We start from the raw sequence: 21328 nt of genomic DNA on the forward strand, positions 1-21328 counted from the left end.
TCTGAGTTTGATCATGTTTTTCACCATAATCAAAATCCAGAAGCATCAGCCTGGTCAAAAAGGAAAGTGAAACAGCAGCAGTAGAGGGAGATCAAGCCTTGGTCCGAGGGGTGTGTCCCTTCAGCTGTGAAGCCAGGGTCCGGGTCCGGGTCTGGGTCGGGGTCCAGGTGCTTCCTTGCCACCCTCTGTATTCCGGCACTCTGTGATCATGGTCCATTTCGGTCCCCCCACCCCACCCAGGTCACGGCACGCCCCCTACTCCGATGTAACGCTCCAGGCCTTTCTACCATGCACATGTTTTTCTTTCAAAACTCTTGCATCACTCTGCCAACTTGACCCCAGTATCTGTGTCAGGCCACATAGTTACAAAACTCGAATTTCAGGGCTTGTTGGCAGGCTGCCATGGCTGTCAAATATGCCCCAGGGGCTAAAGAGATACCGAGGGGTTAAATGGCGATGCCACTTTAGAGCCAGTGAAGTCAGCTTCCACCTCCCCAAAGAGTGGTCTCAACGACAGTGAAGCTCACAGCACACGACTGAAGGCTCAGGAAGCTAGCACGGACCCAGGGCTGCCACTTGCGCTGCCATGAGTCTTTCAATTCATCCTTTAAGTGAGGTAGGTATTAGCCCCATTGTATAGATTAGGAAAAGTGTGGTGGCGTCCTGGTAAATTGTTTTTTTTAATGAACAAAGTCGATGTATTTAAAAGGAAGACTACAGAATTTGACACTGAGAGAGATATCAAAGACCCACAAGATTTATAACTGATAAATACCAAAATGATTGGCTATAAACCATGTAAAAATACATTCCCTGGTCCCCAAACAGAACATAAGTTAAGTATGGCAATTATAAAATGTTTACATACATTTTCCTTATAATTTGTAAGAACCATTCTAAAGAATTTATTTGTATAACAAATTTACCATATCCATTGATAAAAAAATTATTAATTTGAATTTATTATTGTTTGCCTTTTTCTATACGTAACAGTGGCTTTTGTCCCAAGTTCTCCTTGAACTTTTTATTTACCATAAAGGTCTTTTTATTCCTAATTCTTTCTACAAACAGAAGAGGGAGGCTAATCCGTCATGGATCCTGTAGAAAACAACGTGAAGAAAAGTTCTAGAGTGAACAAAAATACCGGTGAATATATTATCTTTCTGAAAAGGGGAGGATTGGGTGGCCAGCTGAGATCCATTTCTGCACCAATGAAACAAATGGAAGTGAAACCTGAGAACAAGCAGAACTGAAGCTCAGTGCCAACGTGCTGTGTCTGTGAGGCCAGCTGAGGACAGTCCCCAAAGCTCAGTGAAGCCCAGTGCACACGTGGGCTCCCTGAGGCAGCCCAGATGGTTGCTGTGAATCCCAGATGGGTGTAGATGGCACTTCAAATGACAATGGTATAGCTCGATACAAAATTTCCTGGTAAATTTTTAATAACTCTGTGGGCGAGAGGGAGACCTGGTTTGCTAGTTTCCCTGGCGTAGACTCCCAACACAGCCAACATGACACCAAGATGACATCACTGAATACAAAATTGGGAAGAGGTTCAAACACCTGGCTCTCTCTCAAACACAGGGCTGAGCCAACCTCAGCACACACTGGAACAGGGTACAGAGGTCAAACAACTGGTCAAGGTCACCCAGCTAAAACAGCTAAAATGTGGGACGGGAGGATGTGGACCCACGCCTCTGACGTTAGCACAACTTTTGATATTCCCACGTGAACAGTGAGGTCTCATGAGCGGAGAGCCCTAGGTTGTCTTTCTCTGTGATAATATAGCCCTGAAGTGAGTTTTCCCAGAACATACAAAACTCCCTAGAAGTTCTTCCCTCCCGGTTACGTTACACCAGATTCCAAACGTCACAATGGTGACAGTTTCCACTAAAAAATCTTCAGACCCCAACTGCTTGACGGTATGACATTTGACTGCACATCTGGGTCAGAGGTGGGGTTTAGGAGGGGAAAGAGTTCTGCCTTCGTCCCAAAAGAGCAAAACACCAAACCATGACCTGAGACAACCCCCCAGCCCCCACGTCCGTAATGGGCTGGCCTTTGCAGATAAATGATTAACGTCAAGTCCACCAGGGAGAGGCGACTCTTCCTCGGGGACCGAGCTCTGTTTTTAGAGGCTGAGTGGAATGTTTTTATTCTGACCTTTTCCTCCCTTTATGAATGGTTCTGTGAATCAGGTAGACATCAGGAGAGCAAAGGGGCAGCCAAACACTTTGCAAGAAGCTGTTGAATAATCCGCTCCTTATAACCTGGCCAAGTCCAGCCTAGGATAAGGGGCTGTAAACGCAAGTGAATTTGGGGGTAAAGAATGTGCACAACCCAGGCACCGCTGGTCACATGTCTCCAAAATGTGTGAAGCAATACCCAGTATATCTGAGAATGTAATGCAGTCTATGGGCCAATAATTGTCAAGCCATGCTCGGGTCTAACCAATCATAATTCAACTAATTTAGTTAAATGGACACACACGTAATTTTTGGCGTATTTCAGTTAGAATTGTTCAGCTACAAGTGACAGAAAATCCAAAATAATAAAGGCTCAAAAACAAGAAAGAAGTTTTCTGTCTCTTCCACCTAAAACTCCTAAGGCAAGCGGACGCCAAAAAGGCATGCCACACCATGTCGGGGACCCGCGTCCTTTTAGGCTTTTACTCGCTCTACACAGCTTCTGCTCACAAAGTCATCCCATCGTCTAATGTGGCCGCTTAGCTCCACTGTGTCCCATGGCTTCAATTAGCTAGAAGGGAGGTCGAAATATTTGGTCTTTATTCAAAGTAACCATGAACTCAGTTAAAAATCAGGGTTTTTTTCTGATAAAGGTGAGGATATTTATCGGGAGTCAAGGAGCTCCCTCGGCCATAAGCACATGGCACTGTGCTAGGCACTGCCAGCTGCTACAGATACTCCACTGAAAAGAGTTTCTAGTCTAGCAAGAGACGGACGTTGGAGCAAATAACTACATAATGCTACGTAACAGGTTCTATTCTTGACATGTGAAAAGGACATATGAGAACAAAAAGAAAAGAATGGTTAGTTTTGTTGAATCAAAGGCAAAGTAGGAAGGATTTCCCAGAGAAGGAGTCATTTAGACTTGGCCTTGGAAGGCTGAGTAAGAGTTCGCCAAGTGGGGAGAAGGGCAGGAATTAGGTCAAGCTTGGCAGAGCAGCCACTAGCAGAGAGAGAGAGCCAGTGAATGTTCTTGTCCATGAGGGGCCATGCTCATACTTGCATTTTAGAAACACATGCCTGGCAGCTGATGGAGACTGGATGGAAGGCGGGGAGCCACACTGGAAGTTGGAGGGTCAGCTCAGAGGCTGCTGTGATGACCAAGTTAAAAGACACTGAGGAGACGTGTTGGGGTATAGCTCAGTGTCAGAGTGTATGGTTCAATCCCCAGTACCTCCATTTGAGGGAGAAAAAAACACAGAACTGGAGCTAAGCCAGTGGAAAGAGAAGTAGATGTGAGAGCTGTCTCAGAACTAAAATCAGTGGACTTTGCAATTGTGGCCAACACTATATTTGCAAGGTATTTGGTTATTACCTACCAAAACCACTTTCCCCTCTTCCTTGCTAACAGAATCTGAATTCAACTGAGTGAATGTGTCCAGCCCCACGGATGGATCTTTATTGGTCTGCACCAGTCGTGACAATCCTGTTCCACACTTTCCAGTTCCCTTTGTAGGTAGGGGTGGCCATGTGGCTGGTTCTGACCAATGAAGCCCAAGGGAAAGTACACTATGGAGATCCTGATAAAAGGGAGATGCAGCTGGCTTCACTTTGACCTGTCCCCATTTCTTCCTGCCTTGAATGTGGATGTGATGTCCGGAGGTACAGCAGCTGTTTTGCAATCTGAAGGCAACAAGCCTGAGGATGAAAGGGTATCCTAAAGACGGTGGAGCCTGAAAACAGAAGGAGTCTACGTCATCAGAGGACAGCTGAAAGGACACCAACAGCCTCTAATTCTGGACTTTCTGTTGTGTGAGAAAAATAAACAAATGTGTTTAAGTCACTGTTAAGTAGCTTTTCTATAACTTTCAGATGAATGTATTCCCAGATGATTGTTGTGAACAGTAAACGGGTGATTTTGTAGACTAATGGAATGGAGGGTTGAGCCTGACCTACAGTTTCTAATGTGGCTAGTTGGGTGCAATGAAAACCAATTGATAAGTAAATATAAAGGAGGGAGAGGAGGCATAGATAATAATCCATGGACATGAACAGTAAGTTTGGTCTGGGTGATTCTAAGATCTCAGTCACTCCTGACATTATGTGATTCTGTGAAGTATGTGTGGACCTTCACCATGGTGCATCCTCAGAACTCCCCTTTGGAAGTTCTTAGCAAAGCCTCATTCACCTTATTTGGGATTCCCTGGCTATAAATGAACCTTCATTACTTTCATGGGGATTCAATTCAATTCAGTTTGGGGAAATATCTAAAATTAAACAAGGTAAGTTATGAGATTGTGATAAATAAAATATTTTGGTGAATGCTTTAATAAGTAGAAGTAATTCTGTTGATTGTTTTGTATGTGAGTCATAAACTCCTTCTGAAAACAATTCCAGAACAAGAATTACAAATATATTTTCAACACTGAAAGCACCATTTGCAAAAAGACACCACCTACCAAGTAACTTTGGTCAAGACCAACTCTTGCCAGATTTTTTTTTTTAATTACTCTCAGGAGTTTGTGATCCAAACAGCCTCTCAGGTAAAACAAGCAAGTATTTTCCATGTTCTCAACACTCCTAAAAAAAGAAATGATCTTAAAAAAAGAAAGAAATGATCTCAGAGTTCTAATCTTGGGTTCTTTCTCAGACTTACTTTATGCAGTTAAGCCTAGTTCCTTCCAAGCAATAAAATGGAAAGAACAGCTCATGCCTCCCATCTAAAGGGGTGTGGTGAACAAGAGTTGGTCATCAACTTCCCAGAATTTGGAGCATCTCTTATAGGTTCCATAAATACTGGGCATAATTAATAATCACCCATAAAGTGATTTTGTCATCCATTTATTACTGAGGATTAATAATCATGTACTTACAGTCTGTATTCTTTTCAACAATTACAGAAAGCCATCACTGTTAAAATCTGCTTTTCAAACACCTAACATTCCTAATCTCTGAAATTCCTATGTTGTGCCTTTTCTTCTCAGCTTTCCTCAACACCTCCATTCAGCCAATGATTTGTAACATAATAACCATACGTTGCTGAGCACAGTGAGGTCACCAGAGGAACAGAGCTCATCTTTTCCCTCTGCATCTGTCCTCACAACGTCTTTCTTCCCTCCTGCCCCAGTTTGAATCTTTTCCACGACAGACTTTAACAGGATCTCAAATGATATTTTAAAATTTCTAAGCATTCTATAAATCCTCACGCTGAAATCTTACAGCCATTGAGTGATGCCTTATTAGGAAAACAAATATGAGTCTCAACCCTCATTACTATTTTATTTCCTCCAGCTCATTTCCTCACAGGCAGCAGCACCCACTTAGATATCTGGGTCCCCCGCCTCTTCTCTGTACACCACTCGGTGAGAGCTGGCTGCCCGGAGACTTGACAACCTGGTACCATCTCCTCCCACAATCACCTCCCCCAATTCCGCCAGCTTATCTCTGTTGTCAGAGAAGAATGAGCCTTCAAGCTTGTACATTCCGATTCCAGCTCTTGGGGGAAGAACCCTCAGCACAGTCATCTGGCGCCTGAAGGGCAGGGCAGGGGCACCTGGTGGTGCAGTCACCTGTCACCTAGGCCAGCCCACCTCACCCCACCCAGGCTGCCAGAACTGAACAGAGCTGGACAGGACCCCTTGGAAAGCACCCGTTCTGGGTCTCTGGTGCAACCTATATTAGGAGCATGTATTTCTGGGGTTCTGGGGATGGAACGGGGACAGCAGGGGTCAGAGCCCCTAGAAATTCTGCCCAGTCACCTCTCATCAGGTGTGTTACTAAGCCATACCTCTGGGAAAAGGCCACAGTGCTAATGCCAGGGCAGATGAGCTCGGCCAGCTGTGCAAACGAGCCCAGAGCCCAGAATAGAACAGTGAGGATAAGGCTGCCCTTCCTTCTCACTGGGCTATTGGACTCAGTTATGTGAGCCCAGACAAGCCAATTTCCCTCAGTGGGGCTCAGTTTTCTCTCTCTAAAATGCACCGAGCAGAGTAGAAACAGACAAGTTCTAAGGTCACTTCTAAGGCCAACGATCCATGACTCTGATTTTTATCTAAATCCAGAAAAGAAGTGTGCCCAAGTGTATAATTAGTGGCTCATTGTGTTTTTCTTGGGTTTGCTAACAATCTAACCTTGTGATCTTTTTCCACGAGATCTTTCCCCCAAAGATTCTTGAGAGTATTGAGAATCTGGATTGGAAATTTTTTTTGTGTGACTCAATTCTTTCCTTCCATTCCCACCCACGCCCACACCCACCATGTCCCATCTCAACCCTCACGTGAGCCCTTCTTAAAGCTGGGATGCTGGCAGACCTGGGCTGCAAATCCCAGGCACTTGAATTTAATGTTTACTGGTTTGAGTCCGGCCCCATCCCCTCCCAGGCACAATGGAGGCCATCCTGACTCACCATGTATTCTTTTTTTTTAATTTAATTTTTTAAATTAAAGTATAGTTGATTTACAATGTTTCAGATGTACAGCAAAGTGACTCAGTTATACATGTATATATATTCTTTTTCAGATTCGTTTCCATTATAGCTTACTACAAGGTATTGAATATAGCTCCCTGTGCTATACAGTAGGTCCCTATTATTTGTCTATTTTATATATAGTAGTGTGTACCTGTTAATCCCAAACTCCTAATTTATCCCTCCCCAACCTTTTCCCCCTTTGGTAACTATAAGTTTGTTTTCTACATCTGTGAATGTATTCCTGTTTTTAAAATAAGTTCATTTGTATCATTTTTTTAAGATTCCACATATAAATGATATCCTATGGCATTTTTCTTTCTCTTTCTGGCTTACTTCACTTAGAATGACAATCTCGGGGTCCATCCATGTTGTGCAAGTGGCATTATTTTATTTTTATGGCTGAGTAGTATTCCATTGTATAAATATACTACATCTTCTTTATCCAGTCATCTGTTGATGGACATTAAGGTTGTTTCCATGTCTTGGCTATTGTCAATAGTGTGCCTACAAACACTGGGGTGCAGTTACCATGTACTCTTTTCCCATCCATTTGTTGAATGTTTCTCCCGAGTACCAGACTCCACCCTGGGCACCTGTGCTACTGAGAACAATGAGGCCCAATTCTCAAGAAGTTGAGTCCTAAATTAGGGAGGGGCCACATCAGTCAACTTGATGGTAGTTAACAAGGTCACGTGGGAGAGAACACAAATGAGGGCCTCCCTGGGCGAAACCCTGAAGGCGCTAAAGCAGATGCTGTCGGTGCCCACCCGCATCCCCTAGCCCTCCTTACAGTTCGCAGGGCAAGCCAGATGTGCTAGGCAGCTAAAGCCATGGGAACAACCTTCAAGCCAACAAGCGGCATAGGCTGGTGGGTAAATACCCCACCTCCTTGACACATGACGAAATAATCTCGAGGCAGCTCTCCAGAGCCTCCCAGATGATCCCAGTGGGACCACGTGACCTGCTGTTAACACACCTGTGGTGCCTGCCCTTCCCTGTCTCACTTCCCAACTCCCTCTCCACGCCTCTTGGAATGGTGTCCTGAATAAACCACCTGCATCCAAATCCTTCCCGGCTTCTGAGGCAAGCCACGGTAGGTCTGGCAGAGTGAGCAGGATTGGAGAGTAAGGCGGTGGGGAGAGGGCGCCCAGGCAGAGGAGCCGCTTGGGTACCGCTTGGGGGATGGAGGGCGGATGTGGCCTGGCATTCGGCATGGGGTGGCATGGGGAGGACACACAATTGTTGGCTCCAGGACTTTGTCGTGGGACCTTATCACCCTTGTCCAAGGGGGACCAACACTTTAGTCATCTTTTCCCGGCCTCTCAGAGGTTCTGGAAGAGAGAAGGTCACCCTTGTCCAAGGGGGACCAACACTTTAGTCATCTTTTCCCAGCCTCTCAGAGGTTCTGGAAGAGAGAAGGTCACGCTTGTCCAAGGGGGACCAACACTTCAGTCATCTTTTCCCGGCCTCTCAGAGGTTCTGGAAGAGAGAAGGGGCTGGAGAAGATGGCCAGGACCTTCCTGAGAGGTGCCCTGTGGCACTGCCCAGGTGTCTGCCTCAGTCCTGGGTCCACAGGGGCTCAGGAGGTTGCCTCTGTTTCTTTGAAGAATGAACTACTCCACTATGAAAGGAAATTTCCCCACTGTCCTGGCTTCTAGCATGATTTGGGTCTATCTAAACATTTGGAAGAGATTCTCTTCTGCTTACAGGGGATATTCAGTGTCCGAGGCTGAGGCCTGTAGAAGGCAATATAAAGCAGTGGTTAAGCCAGACAGACTGCCTACGGTGTGCTCTGGAGCCCAGCCAGCCTCTGTGAGCCTCAGTTTCCCCATCCGTAGCATGAGAAAACTCGTACCCGGGACGTTTCAGTGAGATAGTGCCTGTGACATTAAGGTTCTGAGTACAGCCACCGGGGCAAGGCTAACCTGCCACCTGGGTCCATAAGCAAATTCTGCAGCTCAAAAGCCCAGCTGGGCAGCCCACTGAGAGTGTGTCTGCTTGGGCTGGGTATGACCGGAGCAACCAAGAAGTCCAAGGGCCAAGCTCAGACATCAGGTCAGCCTGTCCTTGCTGCCACTGGTGAGCTAGCCAGCAAGCAAGACCCCAGGGGGCTCCTCAGCCCCAGCCTGTCCAGACCCCTTGCCCCACCAGTGCGCAGAGCAGCATGCTGATGTCACTGTCTGGGGTCCTCTTTATAGTCCTCCATGGAAAGGCACTTCCTCCTCAGGGTTTCTCTTCAAACCGGCATGTCTCAGTGGATTTCTGTTGGCCTCAGGTTGTCAGTTGCCTTGAGGGCAGACCCGGCTGGTTACACTGAGAGAAGCTGAGGTTTTAGCTGATCTGCTCGATGCTCTCTGTGCCCATGAACCAAGCAAAGGCAGAGGTAAGGGCCTCACCTGAGGCCGCCCACTGATCCCCAGGCTGGTCCTGTCACCTCCCCACCTTTCCCTGACTTCTCCGTCCCACTGACCTCCCCTGTCATTTATGTACAGTGTTTCTACTGGGCCTCAAGCTCCCTAAGTAGCAACTGCCCCATCCCAGACAGAGTTGCACAAAACAGACCTCTCCCCGCCTCCCCGCCCGGCTGATGAAGGTATACTTCTGAGCACCAGGGCCAAGGGCTGGCACTTAGGCTGAAAGGATATTTTTCAGGCTTTGGGTGGAGAAGGCCTCAAAGGAGATCCCAGTGGATAACTTGCAATTACGCAATTAAACAAGCCACTTCCCAGAGGTCCTGGAGTTCCTCAGAGCAGCTCAGATAAGGACTGACAGGAGGAAGGATGAAGTTTTGGTCTCAGGGTCTGCGTATACAAGCTGAAGATGATTAAACACCGGGCCGGGGGTAAGGGCAGTGCTGTGCCGATCAAAGACCCTCAGACAAAGTGACCAGTCTTGGAATTCTGGGGGAGAAAGGCACTGTCTGCTTTCAACAAATGTGCTCTAAGCAAACCACATTTAGCATCCCCACGGCTTCAGGGAGACCTGGGGCTTTTGGTAACCAGAATCAATCACCCCAGCATTTCTGCTCTCTTGATCGGTCCCCACCCCTTCTGAGAGACAAACATGCATGCTGTCACCAAACTGGGTCCCAGAGAAACCAAACCAACCCTTCTCGAGGGCTCCTGGTCTGTGATCCGGTCTGTGCCCGTCCCAGCTCTCTCTCTCTCTGGGGACCCCCTCTCCTGTAAACCTCTGCAGGCCTTCCTGTGGACTGGGGTGCCTTTCTCTTTTGGAGATGGAACTTCCTCCTCATACCAGCTCACCATTTAGCCTCCAACCATCCCAGGAAATGGGAACCACCTGGCAAGAGGATCAGATTCCTGGGATGCCTCTGCCTCACTGTGCCCATCAGCGCACAGCTGACGATTCCCTCTGGCGGAAATTGCTGACTCCCGCCATCTCTCAGGCCAGGGAAAGGTGACGGGGGTAAGGCCAGGTGAAGATGGGGGAGGGCTGGGAGGAGGTGCTGTGCCTGGAAAGGGGCAGGCCCAGACCAGGGAGGAGGAGGAGACCAGCATCGAGGATGTTGGCTGAAGACCACAATGTCTCAGTGAGGAAGGAGGGGCCACAGAGGTGGGGGTATCTCAGGCTCCCTGAATGGCCAGGGGTGTCTGGGAAACAGCCCTCCTTCTGAAATTCAAAGTTGAGCTGCTAAGCCACTGGCTCCTGGAATCTATAAGACAAAACTGAAGACTGCAAACAGACGTCCAGAGCTGCCACACCCTAAAAGGACAGCTTCTAGGTGAGTATGACACACTGCTGGACACACGGACTCCTAGCTTCCGTTTCCAGGCTCTTTCTCACTGCCTTGACCCCCCAGCAAGCAAGAGGGAGGCCTTTCCCCTGGAGCCAGGGTGGTTGCTCAGGGACCTAGCAGTCGGCAGAGACGGCTGGAGCAGGAATACACCTGCAAAAAATGAAAGGATTTATCAAGCAGTGACCAGGATCGGATTGGAAGTAGCTTTACTGCTCCCACGCCAGCCCACAGCTGCCTGATCTACCCCTACCTGATCTCCCAGCTGCCCTGTGCAGTCCTGGGTACTCCAGAAAGCCCACATCTAGCAGCCCTCAGCTAGATCCCTTCTGGGCAGGGCTGACCTCAGGAGCCCATGCTTTTCCTCAGGAGCCCATGCTTTTGTTGGGACCAACGGTGGGCCTAGGAAATGCTCTCCTCCAGGTTCCCAAGCTTCCCAGCTGCCTGGAGGCACTTTTTTTTTTTCCCTGGAGGCAACCCTGAGTACCCTCCCAAGAAAGACCCCTAAACTTATTTTTGGCAAACCACATCACAAGCAAACTGGGTTCACCTGTGGCTGGGTAGTTCTAAGGGGAAAAACTGGGGCAACCAAGTTTCGTTGGAAATAAAACCTTCAAGTCCAAAGTCAGAGCATCTCCCCAGCTGAGGTCATCCACTGGCGCATTATTGATACACGATTATGCGACAGCGTCTGCGCACCTGGGGAGAATTTAGAGATAAAGGCCATCTTCCCTTCCCCCCAGAAGGTCATGGGATGGGGACAGGCAAAGGAAGAAGGTTCAGTAACAGATGAGGGAGGCCTTCCGCCAGAGCTCACTTGTGGCTGCTAACCTTCGGGGGAACTAGAGAGAAAGGCAAAGCTGTGGGAAGGGCAGGAGGCGCCGCGGTGTGCGGCAGATGACAGCAAAGCCAGTCACTACCTGGGGAACACCTCCTGCCCTTCAGGGAACACCCAGGGCTGGGCTCCTCCCGGGGGGCACATGTGCCCCTTCGTTCGGGGTTTCCGCTGCATTTAATGGGCTGTCCGCTGGTCTCTCCCCAGCCACGCGCCATGTGGTGGGCCCTGCTGCTGCTGCTGCCGCCGACGGCGCCGCGCCTGAGCCGGGCAGAGCCTCTCCAGAAAAACGCGGTTTTCCGGCTCACTCACCGGGGCCCCTGGGGGAGCCGGGCCGGCAACGCCACGGTCTCGCCCTGCGAGGGGCTCCCGGCGGCGGGGATCGCGACCCTGAGTCTCGCGAACCGCAGCCTGGAGCGCCTGCCGGGCTGCCTGCCGCGCACGCTGCGCAGCCTCGACGGCAGCCACAACCTGCTGCGCGCCCTGAGCGCGCCGGAGCTCGGCCGCCTGCCGGGCCTGCGGGAGCTGGCGCTGCGCCACAACCGCATCGCCGCGCTGCGCTGGGGCCCCGGCGCGCCCGCCGCGCTGCGCGCGCTCGACCTCAGCCACAACCGGCTGGCCGCCCTGCCGCCGTGCGCCGCGCCCGCGCTGCCCGGCCTCCGCGCGCTGGCGCTGGCCGGGAACCCGCTGCGGGCGCTGCAGCCCGGGGCCTTCGCCTGCTTCCCCGCGCTGCGCCTGCTCAACCTCTCCGGCACCGCGCTGGGCCGCGGCGACCAGGCCGGCATCGCCGACGCCGCCTTCGCCGGGGCGGGCGGCGCGCCCCTGGCCGCGCTCGAGGTCCTGGACCTCAGCGGCACGTTCCTCCCGCGCGGTGAGTGCGGGCGCCCGGCCCGCGATCGCTCCGGGCAGGGGAGGGAGGGCCGCGAGCTTCCTCCAGGGGCGCTGCCCTGGCCCACTGCTCGCAGTACCGCTCGGCAGACCCTCCCCGAGATTCCCCGAGTTCAAGGCAGCCTGTTCACGCCTTGCGTCCCGAGAGATGGGGACTACTGTCCCTGTTCTGCCTGCGAGGGGGCCAGGGCAGAGAAAGCGGAATGGCTGGCCCACGGCCCCACAGCTCACTAGCAGTGCCTCCACATCCAAAGCCAGACGTTCGGGGTCCAGAGCCCACGCTTTTCGCCGCTCTGTCCCACCGCTCCCCAGCGGGGCCGGGCAGTGCTGGTAGCGTGGGGAGTGGATGCAGCGCTTTGGGGCTGATTCATTAATGGACCAACTTAGCACCAATTAGTTCATGTGAAGCACCGGATGCTCTGAGGATGCATTCATTGATTTCTACTCGGTTGGCTCAAACTGCGTCTGTGAATGTTAAATCCTTCAAACAAGACGCAGGAGGGAAGTGATAATACTGGTTCTCCCGCACATGGCGAACTCTGACGGGTTCACAAGATTGGTTTTATTCAAAACAAAAACACTTCACGTGTCTATAATCACTTGTTTCTCCACAGACAAGAGAACAAAGGGCAAGAACAGTAAACAGAGGCGAAGGGGCACACTCTCCATTTATTACAGGTTCTGAACCTCCTCCTCTCCACCTTCCTTACATTCCTCAAAGATTCCCCGCCTCCAGGCAGCCGTCAGAGTAAAGGCTGGGCTGTGTCCCTGTGGAGTTTAACAAGAGGGTGGGCCAACATCAGACTTGGAGACAGTGTCCTGGGGTCAAGCCCTAGCCATGGCCCTTCTGAGCTGTGTGGCCTTTGGCCATTCTTCTCTGGGGCTTCAGCCGCCTAGGGCTGAAAAATGTAGAACTGGCCATCTCTGATGGCCCTTCGGGCTGAAAACTCAGCCCACGCTTCTGAGATTCCTAAAGCTGCCCGCCGTGCCCATGCTCAGCAATGATCTTCACCACTCACCTTGTCGCTCATTATTTCCTCAACTCCTAGCCAGCCTCCTGAGTTTGTGCCTTCTCAGCAGCAGGCAGCTTTCCCTCTGTTTTAGTTCAGTCGGGATGGATCAGAGACTTGCCAAAGCTCAAGTCCCTCTACCTGAGGAAGATGCCCAGACTGAGGAGCTTGGAGGGAGACATATTCAAGACCACCCCTGAGCTGCAGCTGCTGGACTGTCAAGATTCGCCAGCACTTACGTCTGTCCATACGCACATCTTTCAAGACACTCCTCGCCTACAGGTCCTCCTATTCCAGAAGTAAGTGTTTCTGAATCACATGGTTGATTTTTGCCTGTTCCACTAAGTTGAATAGGTGTAACTATTTTATAGAACAGACTAGACCTTCCATTTCCTTCCTCTGCTCTTTCAAATCCTCTCCAGGGTCTTGTTCTTCCTCATCCTTTGGATGATATTGTAGGCGCATCCCAGATAGTCCATCCAGGAAGCTCAGTCCTGTCCAGAGTAATGTTAAAGCTCTAAACTCTCATGCATGTAAAGTTTCCTTTGAGCCCAGGAATGAGAAACTTGCAGTGGGAAGAGGGGATCAGGGTTTTGTCTATTTCTCCATCCACCTGCTTCCCCATGCGTTTATGCATGTCGGCCCCTCCAGGTCCACAGAGGAAAAGTGAAAGGGTAGAAAAGTCCTGCTTGCATCAGGACCTGAGTTTGGTGCCCTCTGGCCCAGTGATGTCCAAAGTGTCACTATATGAACCCTCCTTCCCAAGAGCAACTACTGTCCTGACTTCTAACAGAAAAGGTAGTGTCCCTTTGAAGATGATCCCAGGCCACCTCCTTTCCTGGGGGCCCACACTTGGGCCTGGGGAAGAAAGCCCCATTGCCCCACCATCACTCTCAGAGTAGCTTTTTTCCCTCTGCCAGCTCCAGTCACAGCCAGAGTACTTCACTTTGGGGCTTGTCATGAGGGAAAAGGAGATGGACAGTGCAGAGCTCAGTGTCTGGCACGCTGTGTGCTCTATAACATTAGTGAAGATGATGGTGGTTGTGATGAAGGTGATATGATGATGACAGTCATGGTGATGAGGGTAACAGTGACTGTGATGATGGTGATGATGTTGGTAATGATGCTGAATTGGTGATGGTGATGGTGACGGTGGTGATGATGATGTGGATAAGAGTGATATCTCTGGCTCAGACTCCTCTTTTGAGCTTCAGACTGATGCAGCGTTGTTTAACTTTATCAGATGTGGAACCAAACTGCCTGGGCTCAATCCTGACTCCACCACTTACTAGCTGTGTGAGTTGACGCAAGTTACCAAAGGTCTCTGTGGCTTGGTTTCCTCATCTGCGAAATGGGGATAATGAACGTATCTTCCCCCAATGGATTAGTGAGAGGAAATGCCTTGATATATACCTAGAGCAACGCCTGGCACAGAACAAGAGGTTTGTGTTATTACTGCTGGGCATCTCCACTGGATGTCTCGTAGGTCTTTCAGCATACAGCAGACAGCTAGATAACATGAGCCCTGAGCTCCTGGAAGTCCTGGGCTGGAGATACCTAACGGAGCATCCTTGGCACAGAGATGGCAGAGGAGGCATCAGGTGATGGTGGTGATGATGCTGATAGGGATAGTGGTGAAGATACCAGTAAACGATGATGTTGATGGATGATGATGGTGGTGGCGATGATGACAGCATAACAGCATGGCCCCTGCTTTCAGGAAGCACAGAGTTCAGTGTAGGCAGCAGACATCCGACAGCTGTCATGATACACTGGGATCAGTAACAGAGGCACACGCCCGTACAGTGTTATCAGGCAAGTGGGGTTAATGATCAGCTCCAGCAGGCTGGAGGAAGAACGTAATTGATCCATATCTTCAACGGTGAGTCCAAACTCACCAGGTGGAGAAAGGCAACCCAGACCCCCAAGAAAAGCAGGCATCCCTGATTCAGAAGTGGTGACTGCCTCCTCTCATCCCTGCGCTTCTCGGTTCCCTGCAGTCTGACCGCCCACTTCAGCTTCACGATGGAATGGATCCAGCGGCATTTCAGCTGCTAAGCCCAGGGGACACTTCTCTATCCATCAAGCCCCTTGTCGATTCTTTCCTCTCTATTGAGGCTCTCTGTCCCCTTGTCCTCAGGATGCTGCCCTGGTGCTTCTCCAGCCTTCCTGAATAGAGCTGCTTAAGGTCCTTGGCTAGTTCCACTTCTTATAACTTTTTTTAAACACCTTTATTGTGGTATGGTCCCTGTCCAGTAAACTACACATATTTCAGGTGTACAATCTGATGAATTTTGATACACGTATACAGCCATGCAACCACCACCACAACCAAGATAGTTAACAGCTCCATCACTCCCCAAGAGGTACAATTTTCAAATTTCCAATTTATCCCTTCCCACCCCCTTTACCCCTGGTCACCATAAGTTTGTTCTCTATGTGTGTGAGCCTGTTTCTGTTTTGTAGATGAGTTCATTTGTGTCTTTTTTTTTTTAGATTCCATATGTAAACGATATCATATGGCTTTTCTTTCTCTTTTTGGCTTACTTCACTTAGAATGATGATCTCCAGGTCCATCCATGTTGCTGCAAATGGCATTATTTCATTCTTTTTTATGGCTGAGTAGTAGTCCATTGTGTGTGTGTGAGTGTATATATACATATATATACATACATACACACACACACACCCACACACACTACATCTTCTTTATCCAGTCATCTGTAGATGGACATTTGGGTTGTTTCCATGTCTTGGCTATTGTAAATAGTGCTGCTCTGAACACTGGGGTGCATGTGTCTTTTTGAATTATATTTTTCTCTGGATATATGCCCAGGAGTGGGATTGCTGGATCATACAGTAAGTCTATTTTTAGTTTTTTAAGGAACCTCCAGACTGTCCTCCATAGTGGCTGTACCAGTTTACATTCCCACCAACAGTGTAGGAGGGTTCCATTTTTCCACACCCTCCTGGCTGCTCTGCTGGCATGCCCAATGCCCTCTGACAATGCTACTCACAGGAGGGAGAGCCCCTTGGTGAGATTCCAGCAAAAAAAGAGAAAAGGGATTGTTTAGAAGACAAGCGGAAACTTCCTCCAGACTCGGGCTCTGCCAGTCCAGGTGCAGAGAGCGCCCGGATGCAGACACGTGCCGGGATGTGATGCAGGCACTCCCGTTCCTCAGCCTGTGGTTGGGGCTGCAGCTTGTCTTTGTCACGTGCAGGCTGCACTGGGTGGCAGCAAGTGCCGCCAGATAAGGAAGGGACTCCTTTTCCTGATGTATAAGATGATTGAAGTATTATCTACCTCATGAACTGACATAATTACATCAGTGAGATAATGTATCTGAAGCACTCAGCACTGTTACCGTCCCAAATATTTTTCTTTTTCCTCTTCTCCTTCAGGAAAAAAGAAAAACACTTCCTTTGCAAGATGAAGTGCTCAGTAAACCCATTCTAAGATTTCCACTCTAGCTCTGTGAAACCTGCTAAAAGCAAACACTTGCATGCACATATAGAGGGTATGGCTTACGTTTCAGTATAAATGGCACACACATATATTCAGTGTCTCACAGGGGACAGCAGTCAGGCACCCACCAGCCAGAAGTATTCAGGCAGATCTGGGTGGTGGGTCCTTCCTTGCTCAGAACATCTGCATCTGCCCCAGAGCAGGAGGAGAAGGTGGACAGTTTCCAGGCAGATGGAGAAAAGCCAGCCTTTGGTTGGAAGAGGCCTGAAGATAAAATGTAGCTCCTGCTGCTCAGATTATAACTGAGAATGCGTACAGGAGGCCGGGAGACTCTGGGAGTTGTGAGAGTTGAGGCCAAACACTCTGTGGGACTCTAGGCAGAAAGAGCAGAGAGTCAGGGGGGACCGGCCGTTGCTAGGTGTGGTAGACTGTTTGCAAAAATGGCCCCAGTAATTCCTCCCGTCCCTGTCCTCGCTCCCCTTTGCAGTGTGACTTTGCAGCTCCTCCCATCAAAAAGTGGAGTCTGTGCTCCAGCCCTGGAAGCTGGACGTGACCGTGCGTGACTTGTTAGGCCAGAGGGACGTTAGCAAATGTGATGTAAACAGAGACATGAAAGCAGTTGAGCATTGGGGCTTGCTGGTGGGGACCCCTCCACCACCACGTGCACAAGCCCGGGCTAGCCTCCTGGGTGATGAGAGACACAGGGCGAGAGGCCCCCCCACAGACCCAGCTGAGGCTGCATATACGTGAGGCCATCCTAGACCTTCCAGGCCCAGCTGACCTGGCCCAGCCCATAATGAACCACTGAGTCAACCCACAGAATCATGAGAAAGAATATTTATTGTTTTGAGCTAAGTTAGCAAGAGCTAGCTAATACACTTGCAGAGGACTGGTGTTGAGTGCCATCAGCTGCAACAGTATATGGTCAAGAGTGTTCTCATTCATTAAAACTTCCTGCCACTTCTTGTGACTAGTCTGTAATAAGAATATCTTACTTTCATGTAGAGATTTACATTTATAAACACTTTCATCATCACAGACTTTTTGGTGTAACCAACAACAGGGAGGATTGTCTCCATTTGCTATAAGGGGTGATACTGACTGGGTTGGGTTGGTTTTCTACAGATGGGGGGAAAAAAAAATCCAGGGTCATTAAGAGTTTGCCCAAAGCAGTATCATCTAGCCCCTAACAGAATGGTTTTCCCTTGACACCACCGCGGCTCTCTGGGAATAGTTTTGACCGGACTGTGAAAGCCTGACTTAAATTGATTTTTGTGTATTTCAGCTGCAACTTGAGTTCCTTCCCCCCGTGGAACCTCCATTCCTCCGAGGTCCTGTCCATTAACCTCTTCGGCAACCCCCTCACTTGCAGCTGTGAGTTATCATGGCTCCTCATTGAGGCAAAGAAGATTGTCCTAAGCAGGTAACACATTTACAAAACAGATGACTGAGGGCTGAGGGTCAGCCCTCCAGAGCTGAAGTTCTCACAGCTCACGTCTTGCTCATGTGCTCATTGTAACCATGCAGGGCTGGTTGGCAGTGTTGGGTGGGGTGGCTGTTGCCCCACGTAGTCACACTCAAGGACCCAGGAGATGGAGGCTCTGCCTCCCTTCCAGGCAGCCAGAGAGGCAGAGGGTGTGGAGCAGCTGACTCAGGAGGTTTTAATGAGCCAGGCCAGGTGCTCATTACTTTCACTCACATCCCATTGGCCAGAGGGAAGTCAGCAGGCCACACCTACTGCAAGGAAGGCTGGGAAATGTAGTCTAGCTGTGTGCCAGGTAGGGGAAAAAAATGGGCTACGTAAACTGCTAGCTTGTCACTGCCAAAGCAGGGTTAGCATTGCCCCATTTTACAGATGAGAGATCAGGGCCCAAAGAGGAGTGGTACTTGCTTAGATTCGTGCAGCCAGTGGCTGGAGGAGGCAGGATCTGCTTTCCTCCAAAAATGTGCTCTTAACCACTGGGCCCCTCGGAGTCTCTAAGACGGAGCCTGGCCTGTGTCATTCAGTCCAAGGCCAGTGGGCTTATAGAGTTCTCCCAGGACAGGAGAAAAAGAATTTCTATGGAGACTTCCCACTGGCTGCTGGCTGGAAGAACTGTCTTACGTTGGGGGAACCATGCCCAGGCTGGCCACAGGGAGAGGATGGGGGCTACGGTCATCTCTAGTCTTGAGGACCCTCAAACCAGCTCCACCAGTCAATCCATCCTCCTTGCCGCTCACTTGGAGAGCCGTATCCTGCGGGGTTCTTTTCTCACCTCCCACCCAAGCCTGGACATCAAGTGGCTCCGTCTGCCCCCCTCTCCCCTTCCTGTCACCTCCAAAGATAAGCACCCAGGTACTTTGCAGTGAAGGGTCCTGCTCTGGTATTAATGAAGCGGTTGAGGGTGCTGGCTCTTCACACTGCCTACCACTGCTGATTTTGGCTGTTACTTAACTTCTCTCTGCCTCTACCTCCTCATCTGTAAAATGGGGATAACAGTGCCCACCTCATGGGGTAGTGCAGATTAAATAGTCCCCAGCACATGGCAAGCCCTCAAAAACTGTTAGCTAGTATGAGTATTGTTACTAGTTCTCACTGCCAGGAAGCAGACAGGTGAAAATCAAATGGCAGATCACACTTAGAGCATTCCGACTGCCCTCCACAGCGCTCACCCTGGCCTTAGGCTCTGCATTTGCTAGCCGTGCTGCCTTGGGCAGTTACTTTATCTTTGTGAGTTCCCATTTCCTTCTCTGCGTGGAGGGTTGCCCTGAAGGTCAGCGAGGTGATGCGAGTTGAATGTGTCCCACACGGTACCTGGCAGATGCGCCACAAGGCTTGGGAGAGGGATTATCTGCACTGAGGACTCAAAACCCAGCATTGAAGTAGCCCTGATGCCAAATACCTTCTAATCGGTTGGCCTCCCCTCTAGGGCAGCAGACACTCTGTGTGCACCAGCTCCAGGATCCGATGGCACTTTCTCAGTCCCACTCTCGCTGTCCCAGCTGCCCAGTGTGTGCCATTTGGACCAAAACACCACCCTCCTTGATTCCAACCCACCCTCCTCGTTCTGTTCCACACACGCACCATCTATACAGGGTCCCTCCACCCTGCAGAGCACAACCCCCTCCACTCAACCTACGGGAGGCCGACAGAGTGTCACCAAGGTTCCCTCCCTCCCTGTGGATTCTCTCACACGAGCCACCGGGCCGTACAGCCGTTTGGAGGAGGGGGCCGTCCCCTCCACTACCACCTCTCCAGCAGGTTCCAGCAACTCCGGCCATCCACGCAGGGCTGCGGGCACCGCCGGGCCAGAGCACCGAGAACATGCTACGCGTCTTGTTCGGGAGCCTAACATTTCAGCTGCCTTCACCCCATGGGCCAGCAAACACGCTGCTCTCTTCCCTGCCTCCCGGAACCCACTGAGCACTCCCCAGCCCCACCAGGCAACATGGGCCACCCCGGTGGCTCCGCGCCCGCGTCCTTCCGAGGGCGGGATTGCAGTCCTGAGGCTGGACCTCCAGGAGGAGGAGGTGGGGGCACCGGCCTGGGATGCCCCCTGCGATTACCACCCCTGCAGGCACCTCCAGACGCCGTGCGCAGAGCTGCAGCGGCGCTGGCGGTGCCGGTGCCCGGGCCTCAGCGGGGATGACACCCTCCCGGACCCCCCCAGGCTGCTGCCGGTGGCCGAGACCACCGACACGTCGGCGCTGGTGCGCTGGTGCGCCCCCAACTCGGTGGTGAGGGCCTACCAGATCCGCTACTCGCCCGAGGGCCGGCCGGGGAACCAGTCGGTGGTGGGGGACGTCTGCGCCACCGCGCGCCAGCACGCCCTGCACGGGCTGTCGCCGGCCACCGCCTACCGCGTGTGCGTCCTGGCGGCCAACGGCGCGGGCTTGAGCCCGCCTGGGGCGTGCGCCGCCTTCAGCACCAGGCGCAGCCCCGCGCTGGTCGCCGCCGGGCTGGGCGCCGCGGGCGGCCTGCTGCTGCTGAGCACCGCGCTGCTGGCCGCCGGCCTCTGCCGCCGGCGCGGGACCCCGCGCGGGCCGCGCCGCCACGCGCGCCTGGTGGCCTACCGCAACCCTGCCTTCGCCGCCGCGCCCCCGGCCGCGCTCCCGCGGGCGCGCGCGCGCTGAGCCCCGGCTGCCTGCGCGCCGAGAAGACGCAGAGGGTCCGGAGCGGCCCGTCGGCTCCGAATGTCTCTACCTCCCGCGAAGCCAGCACTCCTCGGGCACACGTGGCGCCCGCCGCGCTGAGTTTCTCATCCCCGGGAACCCTGCCTTCCCTTCCTTCAACTTCCCTCTGTTCCCAGAAACGTGATGGTTCACGCCGCCGGGCATCCCTGTGCGCGGTTTTATTTGGGTTTTTCAGCAGTCGGTGCCCCTCAGCGTCCAGTAGACTAGAACTGTGTGTGGAAGTAGAAAGAGAGAAAACAAACGTCCAGCCTCTTTTGTCACATTGGAAGCGACAGCCTCCAGTCATTTCAGGGAAGTTCCCTCATGGTCAAGTTCTGGGTAAGGCTCTGTTATTCAAGGGAACGAGTCCAGTGGATTCATAATCTGAGAAGTGGGGGTGAGGGAGAAGAACCACGGGCTACGTTTCCCGGGGACTTCCCAGTTTATTAGCTGCATTTTAGGATGTGGCATCAAATGTACTTCTAGCTTTAAAGAAACTGCAGTCTTCCAGGAATGTTTGTTAAACACGAGAAAGGCTGTCCTTTCAAAGTCCATGTTTGCTGCATTTCACC

The 21328-nt window shown here is 51.2% G+C and overlaps 1 protein-coding gene across 1 annotated transcript; it reads left to right on the plus strand.

Annotated features, from left to right (window-relative positions):
• Nucleotides 1-11456: 11456 nt before the first annotated feature.
• Nucleotides 11457-20717, plus strand: LRRN4 (leucine rich repeat neuronal 4). The gene is made up of 4 exons (XM_072944636.1): nucleotides 11457-12111; nucleotides 13233-13437; nucleotides 17890-18027; nucleotides 19514-20717. The coding sequence occupies exons 1-4, from the start codon at nucleotides 11457-11459 to the stop codon at nucleotides 20715-20717; spliced, it is 2202 nt and encodes a 733-aa protein (XP_072800737.1).
• Nucleotides 20718-21328: the final 611 nt, after the last annotated feature.

The sequence above is a fragment of the Vicugna pacos genome, chromosome 19, assembly GCF_048564905.1.
Source record: "Vicugna pacos chromosome 19, VicPac4, whole genome shotgun sequence".
NCBI classification, from domain to species: Eukaryota; Metazoa; Chordata; class Mammalia; order Artiodactyla; family Camelidae; genus Vicugna; species Vicugna pacos.